We start from the raw sequence: 12820 nt of genomic DNA on the forward strand, positions 1-12820 counted from the left end.
TTTATGATTGTTTCCTTTTCTATGTTTTTAGCTGTTCCCATTTTATCCACAAGCTGCCTTGAGTCCCTGTCAGGGAAAAGGGGGGGGGGGAATAAAGAAATCAATAACAACAACTACATCTGATCTGAAGAAGTGTGCATGCACACGAAAGCTCAAACCAAAATAAAAACTTAGTTGGTCTTTAAGGTGCTACTGAAGGATTTTCTTTATTTTGTAACAACTACAGAGTTTGCCATTTCAATGCATACCCACTCTGCTTTTGTTCCGCACATGCAGGATATAATAATAATAATAATAATAATAATAATAATAATTACTAGTTTGCCCATGAATTGCAATGCATGTCAACTGCATCCTTGCCCCTTACAATGCAGGATTTTGCCGCCGCGCTTGGGATCCGGAAATGCCGCGCACGATCGCTTCGGCCATTTAACCTCGCCTCTTTCCCTTTCTTCTCCCGCTTTTCCCCCCGCGGGCGCTGTCTCCGCTAGCGGCCGGCAGGGGTCGCCCTCCTCCTCCCTTGTCCCTCCCCGCTCCCCCGCCCGCCCATTGGCTCCTTCGCGGCGAGCTCCTTCCACCGCCGCCCGCACGGGGGCGCTGTCTCACTCCCTGACCGGCAGCGCTCAGGAGGCGCGGCTTCCGGCCTCTCCTCCTGCTCCTCCTCCTGCTCCTCGGCGCCTCTCGCAGCAGCAGCAGCAGCGGCGGCCGCTAGTCGGGCCTGGGATGCCAAGATGGCGTCGGCGGCGTCGGTGTCGGTCTTCCCCGGCGTGCGGCTCCTGACCATCGGCGACGCCAACGGCGAGATCCAGCGGCACCAGGAGCAGCAGGCGCTCCGCCTCGAGGCCCGCACCGGGCCCGACGCTGCCTGCCTCGCCCTCTATAGCCGTGAGTGGAGGCCCGCGGGGGCGAGAGACGGGGCAGGTGGCCGGGCGGGCGGGCGGGGGGAAGGGGCCTGCTCGGGCTGAGGGACGGGTGAATGAATGGAGGGATGGATGGATGGCTGGGGCGAGAAAGGGCCCGCGCCGGTGCCTCTGAGCATGTGGAGAGTGCCGCACCTCCGCCACGCTTCCAGTGACGGGGGCCGGCACTTCGGTCCCCCCGGAATGGCGCCGCCTCACTCTTCCTCCAGCTCTCCCCGTAGCAAGGAGGAAGAGGGTCAGCGAAGAAGTGCCTCAGGAACGGGGTTTGGATGAAAGGCCGACATTGGGATCCTGCCGCCCGAGGCAGTCGCCTTGCCTCGTGGGTGAGCCGGCCCTGCATCCCAGGGATAGTTTGCATGTTTTGTGCCACGATGGGCATCTGCTGAGGTGCAGGGCAGTGCTTTTTACCCCTAAACATTTTGTGAATCTTTGTACTTTTGTCCATTATTATATTAATTTATCACGATTTGAACTACAAAATGGTGATTTTCTTTAGTCAAAATGAGAGTACCCCTAAACATTTTTTTAGGGGAAAAAAGCGCTTGTGCTGGGCCAGGCAGACAGGTTTGAATTGTCCCGATACATCAGGGGTTATCCTTACGTTCTTAAGATGGGGCAGGCAGGCATCGTCCTTTGAAGGAATGGGCCAGGGTGACCGCTCATTATTCTCACCATCAATTGCATTTGTATCCCGCCTTTCCTTCAGAGAGCTCAAGACAGAGTACAGAAATTCTGCTCCTCCACATTTTACGCGCGCAATGACCCTGCAAGGTGGATTGTTGGGTTGAGAGGCAGTGGCTGGCCCAAGGTCACCCATTGAATTTTGTGGCCGAGTCCGGACCCTGGTCTCGCTTTCCAGGAATAGAGACTGGGAGTGGTAATCTTTACTCCTCCTTTGCAAGCAGGTGGGGTGGGAGGCTATCCCATGCCTATCCAGATTCCTGCCTGTTCCGTGCTGAGTGGCTGTCTGTGCTTCTTGCTCTTAAACACAAACTGACAGGTTTCTTGGAATACAGTACTTCACCTGCTGGATGAAGTGTTGCCTTGAAAGGCTTTCATAGTCTTATGTAAAACTTGCAGGGAGGTTAGTTGGTTCTTTAAAAAGAGTTGCAGATGTCTGTCTAGCCATCTGAAGTACCTTAACTAAACTAGTAGAAGTTGATTCCCCCCTTCCCCAAGCCATCCCTCAAATTATCATATCAATAATTGATTTCAAAAGAGTTGGGGGCACATAGTGGTTAAAGCTGCATGTGAAATATTTACTGTATTGTGATTCTAGAAGACAAAAAAGTAAATGGGTTGAAAGGCCAGGTAAGTAAAGATTTTAAAAGCGCTTTTTTTTTGGTCAATACATGAGATTAAAACTGGAACAGGGCCTTTTAAAATTCAGCTCCTGTGGAGAAGATCCTTAAGTTTGTTTCTGGCCTGGAAGCCAAACAGGTCCAAAATCTGACAGTTTTTATTTTTAACTGGGTTAAGAGGTTGTTTTGAATATCAGAAGAAAGTACCGTACTGTCAAGTCAGTCATCAAACTATAGAAGCATATGTAATGGGCTTCATTTGTCCTAGGTACAAATGGCATTTTAAGAGTGTTTTCATATACTGCTGGAATGGCTACTTGGAAGGATTCGCACCATTGTAATAACAATACTTAGTGACTGTATAGTACAGTACTTTAAAGTTTCTGTTCATTATCTCAGTAATCCAGTTCAGTAAAATAGACCAGTTTTAAAATTGCAGGTTGAGGCTGGGGTTGTCAAAGGTTGCCTAATGAGGTTATGTCTGCATAAGATCTGAATTGGATCTTCCTTAGTTCGCAGCTCCCAGTTTAAGCTACTCTGCAACACCACTGGCAGATTCCACTGCAGTTGTGACATCCTGATGCTGTGCTTTGTGTATGTTTAGTTAGCGAGGTCCTTCAAAGGGACCTGCTAATGTGTGCAGGATTGAAGTCCCAGGTTCCCAAGTAACAATGCAATGCTGAACCAGGTCTACTCAGAAGTAAGTACTATTCAATTCAATGGGGCTTCTAGGCAAGTGGGGTTAAGATTGCAGCCCAAGTCAGTCATACATAGCAGAGTAGTGCAAGTGGCTTTTAGCTTCTGGGACAGAAACACTTCTATCAAGTGTATCATTCTCTCTTTTTTTATCAGTAATTTTTATTATTTTCTCTTACATCAACTTAAACATAAACAAATAGAACACATAAACCATATTCACAAATCCCCAGGTTACAAATACAAGATAGGCAGTCCAATAAGTCCGTTCTGCCGAACTTGACTTCCCCTGTGCATTCGTTTTGGTTTTGTTCATTAAAATCTGATTAATGGGCTTTTTTCCCCTTCCATACAATATCTTTATATACAATCATTTCTTCTATGCATACATTATTTTTACAGTAGTAGGTGTTACATCATTCCTGTCAGTGTTTTTACCATTTTACAGTGCCTTTTGAGATATTCCAGAAATTTACTCCAATCCTTGTAAGTCATCAAGTGTATCATTCTCTGAATGATTGGTGGAAAGGATTCCTAGCATTAGGAAGAAAATGGGAAAGTGCAATGAAACTGGAGTATGTGGTTCAAGAGGGGACCAAATTGTTACCATGGAAGTTATCCAAAGATGTCATTCTAAAGGCTTTTAATGTGCTTGCATCAATGAAGGAAGGAGCAGGCTGCAGCCAATAGGTGTGCATATGTGACAACAGAATCAGCCTTGAAATTATTGGGCACGCTAGTAAAGTGTTCTGCATTTAGACCTGCAGAGAACATAGCCACTTACTAGGTTTAGCCAATAAGTGCCTCACAGAGTGGACGGTGTGTGCTGTTAGCTGTCATTCTTGCTTGATGATGATGCCTCTTCTGGAGACAACTGCAGGGAGACTTGAAAGACTTGAAGCTGTGGAAAGAAGCCACTGACTTTATTAGAATGAAAGCACCGCAATCCCGTGTGTTGCAACACAGTGCATCATGACTCCTCAGTAGGGTGACTACAACTCAGTGCTGGACTTGACAGGTTCAGAATATTTCATATAAAAAGGTAAAGGGGCCCCTGACCATCAGGTCCAGTCGTGTCCGACTCTGGGGTTGCGGCGCTCATCTCGCTCTATAGGCCGAGGGAGCCAGCGTTTGTCCGCAGACAGCTTCCGGGTCATGTGACCAGCATGACAAAGCTGCTTCTGGCGAACCAGAGCAGCGCACGGAAACGCAGTTTACCTTCCCGCCAGAGCGGTCCCTATTTATCTACTTGCACTTTTTTGATGTGCTTTCGAAGTGCTAGGTGGGCAGGAGCTGGGACCGAGCAACAGGAGCTCACCCCATTGCAGGGATTCGAACCGCCGACCTTCTGATCAGCAAGCCCTAGACTCTGTGGTTTAACCCACAGCACCACCTGGGTCCCTCATGCATCATGACTCCTCAGTAGGGTGACTACAACTCAGTGCTCGACTTGACAGGTTCAGAATATTTCATATACATGATCTCTAATCCTTTCTAGCTTGCATACCAAGTGAGCTCTTGTGTTGGGGGCCTGCAGTAGCAGGGTCAGGGGATACAACTGCAGTAGAACTGACCACTCTGTTGCCCAACAGGCACTTTGTTCAGGCTTAGTTGGCCTGATTAATGATGTGGAAATTTTGGTAAACTTCAACATACATGATGACTCTTTAGTGCTGGCTTAGGAGTTTATGGCCTCCATGACAATTGACCTGTTAACTGGTTGAAATTGAAACAAAAGCCCCCATGAAGACATACTTCTCTTGTGTTGCAGGGAACAGCAAAAAACACCAAGCTAATGTACGAGAACTGTCTCAGGGGAAGGTTGTGGGACTCAAGAGTGCAAATGCTGCCAAGTGAATAGGTTTTTGTCTTTCAAAAAGGCCTGGTTTCTTTTTTGCTTGACTCTGGAAGACTCATTGCAAGGTTGTCCAGGGGAATGGGGCCTACAAGACCCAACAATGGGTAGGCATTTTTCTAGTGCTTTTATTTTTCTGCAGAAAAATGACTGCTTCATAAGTTCATTAGTAACAATGAATGAATGCAATTGCAAATACAATATTAGGCAAGCATGGCAGTTTCAGTTTTTAGATTTATTTACTAAATGCAAGTAAAATAAATTGCAATAAATAGGCTGCTCTCTTTTGCAATAAAACTTTCTTTTGCAACTTACCCAAATTGCCATAGGGAAGTTACCCTAAATTGAATAGGGTCCCCCCCCATTAAAAACGTAACACCACTGATAAAACTAATCAGCTAAACACACAAAATTGCTTTTTCAGTAGATTACTCTCACCATCTTGAAGGAATTGTATAATTTTGACAAATCCAGTGTAGTGGTTGAGAATCTATAACTTCCCTTAGGTGTTCATCAGCTTTGCAGAATTGTTGCTAGTTTAGGTTAAATATGAGGAAAATATTTTGACACCTGCTTTCATGCACTAGTGTAACAAACTCATTGGTAGATGTGAATTTGCAGAGCAATTGTTTGTTGCTTTTGTTTAAAACATTTGAGAACTCAACATGGGTCCTCCTTAATCCTCTCTTTAGGCTACACATAGTCAGGTCTTTCCAGCTATCTTCTGAAACCCTTTCAGCTTTTCAAAATTCAGTTTGAAGGGAATCTAAAACTCCAGAGAAGGTTGTTGTTATCATTAATTAAATTTCTCTACTGGTTGGTATCTCTACTACCAGCACTGAGCAGTATGACAGCCATTTTAGAAGCAGCTGGCTCAAGGGGTTCAGCCTAAAACAGAAGTGATTTCTGCTACAGGAGGTGCTTTCTCTCGCAAGTGCCACTGTCTTGATCCCTGTTTTTGACCTCTTAACTAGGCATTTTTAGCGCCTACATTGTATTGGATATTGGACATGAGGCTCACAATACTTTACTTCAAATAACTCTTAGATTTGATGTTCTCTTCTAACAAGAGAGAGCACAAATAAATAAGATAATGTGCTATACTCTAGTGCTTGGTTTTAGTATGCTGAAACACTGCAATGTGCAACCTCCATTACCAGTATTTTCTTTTTATTAATATAGCTCTACTGATTTTTTTCTGTGAAGTATGCAAACAAATGCAAAATAAACAGCAAGTCATTTTGCATTAACCAAAACAAACACGAGCTTGGTGTCCACCAGCAAATTCTGGTATCACATAAAAAAGAAGAGAGTTTGATATTATCCCTCCAGACCCATTACCAGCATTCTTGAAATTATACCTTGTATACTTTCCCCATCTCACCTCTTGTAGAAGTTAATTGCTAGCTGACATTTAGACACACCTTGCAAACTGGACTCTTGGTAACTTAATGAATAGATACAAGTTATTTCTTTTCCTCAACAAGAAGATCTCCAGAATGGCTGCAGTCAAATATTTAAAAAACACACACATTAAAATATGTAAAAGAATAAAAGATGACAAAAATCTGAATTATATAAACAACTCAAGAATACATAAAAACTGGAAAGAGCATGGAATATAAACCTTCGAACCATGTCACAAAAGTGAATTCTTTAAGCCTTGTTGCTGTTCCAGGTTACCAGGAGGCAAAACTTCACTTGTCAAGCAGCAGCTTTCAGAACATTCTTCTAGAGCAGTGGTTCCCATTTGGATTATGTGGACCTGTTGGGTCTGCAGACCACTAATTGGGAGCCACTCTTCTAGGGTAAGTGACCTGATGCTTGGGCCTGTAGTTTCTCAGGTTAAATCTTAATGTTAAAAGCAAAGAAAGACCTCGGTCCATAGTGTATTGGTTGGCATGTGGGCAAACTACTAACCCGAAGTCTTGAGAAAGGGATGCTATAGCTTGTTTGTCAAGCAACAGTTTTCGCTATGTTGTCGTCCTATGCTTTCTCTTGCGACTTTGATTTCAAGGGATGCTCAGCAGATAATTTGAAGGGAAATTGACAACTCTTTCTTTCCAGGTTTCTTTCTAAGCCCTAACAAGTTTCTTGTTTTCCTTCTACCACTTACTTTACTTTACTTTTTTCTAATTACCAAAAGGAAAAATACCAGGTGAACTATTGGATCTTCTTTAAACAGTATTTCCTACCAAATTATGGCTTCTATCCAAACTAATTCTGTAAAACAGGGATTCCCAATGTCTTCTCAGGGCCACTCTGCTGACGGTAGTTCAGGGACTAGAAGTATATTTTTATACACAAACTGATCCCCTTACAGATGCCCTAAGCACAAACATAACACGTTGGCATAACCTAGTAGAAAGGACTTGACAGGGATTGGGCACCTACGACCCATCACAGCCATGACAACTGCATGCAAAATCTGAAAGAGATGTCACTGTCCTGATAGCCACCCAAAATATGTAAACAGAGGCTCTTACTTGTAAGTAAGTGACCCTTATTCAGGCAAGTAACAGGGCTCGTGATCATAGTGAAGTGTGGGGCACCTCTCATACCTTGAAAACATTTCCCTTATGAGTGAAAATACTGGGTCAACTTCTTACAATACCTTGATTAAAATATGGTAAAGCCAGCCCAGGACCTGATAAAATTGCTTTGGAATCTCAGTCCGGTCAGCCATATTTCCTTGTTTGTTTGGGGTTGAATGAAAGTGACAGCTGATTGATTTGACACTTCCTTTCTGGTTGGATGGGGCAAAGTTAGGAATGTGAGAGCTGGCTAGAGGTCCATTTACCATGTTCCTGGTAGTTTCAGAAAAGAAAGGAATGGTGTTTAGTAGCTCGATCTGATCACTGGAAAGTTTCTTCTAATGCCTGTCAGTTATCAGGCAAAGTTTCCAGTTGCTAACAAAATACGTTATGGCTGTATGCAGATGATAATCCTGCTTCACTATTTAAGCTAAGTGCTACTTGGAAATCCAGCAGCACTCAGATCCTTAGTATCCATTGATTATATATAGCTGAGGGAGCGTTTGTATAATTAAGGTGTGACCCTATTTTTAACATTCTGTTAGCTGAGTTTTCTATTAGTGAATACTAAGCTATTTAAAGTTCACAGAAATCAGATAAAATTGATATTTTTTCATTCACCTACGAGAGTTTCAAAAAACGAAGGTACAGCCCTGAATTTCTCTTTCAGCAATATGGTAGTTGAATACCACAATATGGAGGTAAGATGATGAGAGCTTCACATATGATTGTCTTCAGACATGAACTGGAACTCAGATTTTTTCTTTTTCTTTTTTAGCTTTCTGATATATAGAGGGAGGGGGATTTCTGCCTTCATGATTTAAACATACATTTTCCACCTGATTTTTCTGAAATTTTGAACTTTTCTATCCACTTAAGAGATCCTCTATGTAAATTTCATACTGAGAAGACAGATTGTAGCAGATTTACAAGAAAAGTAAAGATAGTGAGTCCCCCGGTAGAAATTCAGCACAGCAGCAAGCAAGTGTAATAGAAACCCTGGCAGACATCCAGCAGGTACTACCTTCCAAATATGGAACTTGCCACATATGTAGCTAATGAACTTCAACTAGACAGGGACATAACGTTGCCTGATTGTTCCTTGTGAACATTATTGGTCTGGAGTTTAGCTCTAAATGACTGGGTAGTCATTAGACTAATGTGTGTTCCCCGCCCGTGCACTATTTAGTATTTAAGAAGTACAGTAAGGTTGGTAATTCTGTAGGAGCTATGACGCCTGGACAACTTAAATGTTTCTGCAGACTTTAGCTAAATTATGTTGTTTTTCACTGGGACTGTTTTAAGTAACGTTATATTACTTAACAGTATATAACAGGCCCTCTGTTGCCTAGCACAACTAAGGACTTAACCAGTTCTTCAGAGGAGAAGGGAATTTTCGGGACTGTATACCTCTTACACATTTGCATCGTAAGTAGCTGGGTTGTAGAACTTGTGTATGTGTCGCTGTAGCATACAAAGTTGGAAATGCAGAACTGGAAAAGCTAGAGAGCTAGTGTAGAGTGGTAGTGTCCAGACTGGACTGTAAAGATGGGAGACCTTGTGCAAATCTTGTTTCCGTCATGGGTTGCAAGGTAAAACATGTGAAATCCTTTGAATCCTCCAAAGCATCATATAAATGCTAAGTATTGGTGAGGATGCTGTTTCTGCTAAAAAGGAGGATATACGTGGATATTAGAGGGAAACAGAAAAGATTGGTGCCTGCTCTGAGCCCACAAGCTTGAATTATTATGTGTTTATATTTGTTAGCCAAGTAAATGGAGCAATAGCCAGAATCCAGCTCCGCCTGTAATGGTGGAGCCAAACCTGGGAAGAAATCAAGTACCTTATCCACTATTCAGTTATTGAATGAGATACAGATGTAATAGTTAAGGTACTTCATGTCATTTCATTTCACTTTGGTCCCAACTTGTGTGACCTACTACCTGGGCTCTGGATATTGCTTCCTTTACTTGGCTAACACATTAAACGCATATGTCTGAAGATGTTCAGACAGGCATCAGTCTTTTCTGTTTCCTTCTAGTTCCCAAGGTATCTCCTTTGAATTCAGTGCACCATACATTTGCTTCGCTATTCCTCTTGAAAGATAATGACTTGGCGTAGTAGAAAATTGAAGCTGAATCTCTTTGATCCATATACAACATAGATCCACTACACTACGCTGTCAGGTGGAGTAATCACTGCATAACTGCTATCAGTAAGGGAATTTTTGTTGTTGTGATACATTCATAGTTAGAATCCCTGTTATAATTGAATTCTACCCATTTAACTCATTGTAGTGGTCTCAGGGTCTATAAGCAAGAGTGAAAGCAATATGGTTGGCCGTAAAAAAACAACTGGTCATTTGATCAAGTATTTTTTTTACGTCTTTAGGTATTGCAATTAATTATTTTAGTAGAATTGTATTACTACAAAACCCAAGTTAAGTTGTGACCGAAATCCAGTGGAGAAATAGGTAAAGGTAAAGGGACCCCTGACCATTAGGTCCAGTCGTGACTGACTCTGGGGTTGCGCACTCAACTCGCATTATTGGCCGAGGGAGCCGGCGTATAGCTTCCAGGTCATGTGGCCAGCATGACAAAGCCATTTCTGGCGAACCAGAGCAGCACATGGAAACGCCGTTTACCTTCCCGCTGTAGCGGTTCCTATTTATCTACTTGCATTTTGATGTGCTTTCAAACTGCTAGGTTGGCCCTCTCTGTACATCTAGCATAAACACACTGCAAGTGTTTTAAGTAAAAATGAAACATTATGTAAAAAGCACTAGGGTAGTGTTGTGTGCACTAACATACCCTTTCTCCTTAGCTAGTACGCTTTGTACCTTTACAGCAAGATCCACAAAGAGCCTTGTGGCACCTAAAAGGGCTACTGGTTGTTGTTGTTGTTGTTGTTGTTGTTGTTGTTGTTGTTGTTGTCTAGTCATGTCCGACTCTTTGTGACCCCATGGACCAGAGCATGCCAGGCACTCCTGTCTTCCACTTTTGGTCAGTTTGGTCAGACTCATGTTGGTAGCTTTGAGAACACTGTCCAACCATCTTCTTGTGCCCTCCATCTTTCCAACATCAGGGTCTTTTCCAGGGAGTCTTCTCTTCTCATGAGGTGGCCAAAGTATTGGAGCCTCAGCTTCAGGAACTTCCTTCCAGTGAGCACTCAGGTCTGATTTCCTTAAGAATGGATACTGGTAGGTTTGATCTTATTGCAGTCCATGGGACTCTCAAGAGTCTTCTCCAGCACCGTAATTCAAAAGCATCAATTCTTCAGTGACCAGCCTTCTTCATGGTCCAGCTCTCACTTCCATACATCACTACTGGGAAAACCATAGCTTTAACTATACAGTGGTGCCTCGCTAGACGAAATTAATTCGTTCCACGGGTCTTTTCTTACAGCGAAAAATTCGTCTAGCGAATCCCATAGGAACGCATTGATATTTTTTTGAATTTTTTTTTTGCCCATAGGAACGCATTAATTGAATTTCAATGCATTCCTATGGGAAACCGCGATTCGCTAGACGAATTTTTCGTAAAACGCATTCGTCTAGCGAGGTAACCTCCGCTCGAAAAATCCTTTCGTTAAGCGGAAATTTCGTTAAGCAGGGCATTCGATAAGCGAGGCACCACTGTACGGACCTTTGTTGGCAAGGTGATGTCTCTGCTTTTTAAGATGCTGTCTAGGTTTGTCATCGCTTTTCTCCCAAGAAGCAGGCGTCTTTTAATATCGTAACTGCTGTTACCATCTGCTTTTTTGTGGACTAAAATTCCTTGGTGTTTCTCAAACTGTGGGTCGTACAAAAAGGAGCCCCCCCCCTTCCCAGGACAAGTAGCCACCTTAAGAGACATGCTTACTTTCTTGCTTGCTCCATATATGCCCTACTTAAATCAGATTCAGAACATGATTACAGATTGCGTTTGAACTAAGTACAACCATGTTGGTTCTCCAGTGACATCCACACATTCCTGGTTGCTGGGATTGGCGTAGTGGTTTGTGACTCACCTAGCTACTAATCTTTATTTAGGGAAAGGATAATTGGGATGTAACAGAGTGGGTGAGGATCAGCCTTTGGTTTCATGGACTGTTCTGCTTGCAACTCTCTGGATTGCTTGGGAAAATGTTGCCTGAGCCATACCACAATATAAGGTGTCTGAGGCATACCACTACCAATGTAAGACAAGTTGAAATCATTTTATTTCGTTTCACAGCAGTCATGGAGATGAGCCTAAATGTTGGGAAATGTAAAATCTAAATTGGCCATATTTGGATTGCTTATCCTTATTCCAGATGCTTCTCCTGTTTTGTGAACAATCATCACATAGTAACATAAACAGTCTTTGATTTTTCCTCTTCTGTATTTAAGCCTGGCACTTGCTGGAAATACACTGAGAAAGTACCTAAGGAAGAATGTGTTCCAATACAGCAACTTTGCAGTACTAGCAGTGGAGCTTAGCGTAGATAAAATATTAGGAGGTGGGTGAGACACAAGCTGCACCCTTGGAATAAGCCTGCTATTGGAAGAAAGCTGGACTCTGGAGTGGAAGCAAGGCAAGCGTCTCATCTCATGAATCCAGCTCTGATGTGACAAGCTCTGGCGGCCTTTTTGAATTCACCAAGCATTCAGCCCTTTTGTGCTCAGTGTATGGAAGCCCAGAGCACATCTGCTGTGCCCCTTTTATCACTCACAAAGAACTTGGAGGCCCAGCTTGACAGCTTAATTAATGTGCATGAGAGACATTTACATTGAATAGCTTTCAAAAGCAGAATCTTGAAAAGGCAGGGCTCTCTTCTAGGATCTGAATTGTGTTCTTTGCAAGGCACACAACTGCTCTGGGATTTTTATCCCCTCCCTGTCTTGGACTAACCCTTGCCTTTCCAGTCAATTTCAGTCTGTGGCATTGTTCATATCCTATCCTGGCTGCTTGTGTCTTCAGGAGACCAAGCCTCATTGTGTTAATTTTACTACATTGTGCAGTAAAATGACTCCAACTGAGCTCATGGCCTTGTCTCTGACCTGTCATTGAATTGCCAGCTCTTGGTGTTGCAGGGAGATTGCTTGGTGGAACTCTTGATTTGTTCCCTCTTCATCTCCATCCTGTCCTCTCGATTTTTGTCGCAGCGCAACATGCCATAATCTGTCCAGGGGGATGAGCAGAGCTTTAGAATAAAAAGCAAACAAACAAAAGGGGGAAAAACTCAAAATTGTCAGGTCTCTCTCAGAACTCTTAGTATAAAAATTGCACAATGTATTTACACTTCAATTTGCACTGGTTGTTGCATTCATTTATTATACAGGAGCGAAGAGGGCAGTTTGATGCTCGGGATAAACTAAAATAAATTACAAGAGTGCCCACTGGAGTTACTAGAAGGATGCTGTGTTTGTATTCTGTGCCATTCTGTGCTTGTATTCTGAATGCTTACCTAGTGAATGCTTGCCTGTGGGGCAATCTGAGGTTGTGACTGTGAATGTGTGTGGTGCCCACAGCCTGGTGCTCCTTTCCAGTGGAG

At 43.2% G+C, this 12820-nt stretch overlaps 1 protein-coding gene across 2 annotated transcripts in view; it reads left to right on the plus strand.

The window, feature by feature from the left end:
- Positions 1-676: 676 nt before the first annotated feature.
- The window catches only part of CARM1 (coactivator associated arginine methyltransferase 1), a 41462-nt gene continuing 29318 nt past the window's right edge, over positions 677-12820 (plus strand). For both annotated transcript variants that reach the window (XM_035141258.3, XM_035141259.3), the window contains exon 1: positions 677-885. In XM_035141258.3, coding sequence (XP_034997149.1) covers positions 732-885 — 154 coding nt within the window. In that variant the 5' untranslated portion in view covers positions 677-731. The remainder of the gene's footprint in view (positions 886-12820) is intronic.

Source organism: Zootoca vivipara, chromosome 15 (genome assembly GCF_965207765.1).
Source record: "Zootoca vivipara chromosome 15, rZooViv2.hap1.1, whole genome shotgun sequence".
NCBI lineage: Eukaryota > Metazoa > Chordata > Lepidosauria > Squamata > Lacertidae > Zootoca > Zootoca vivipara.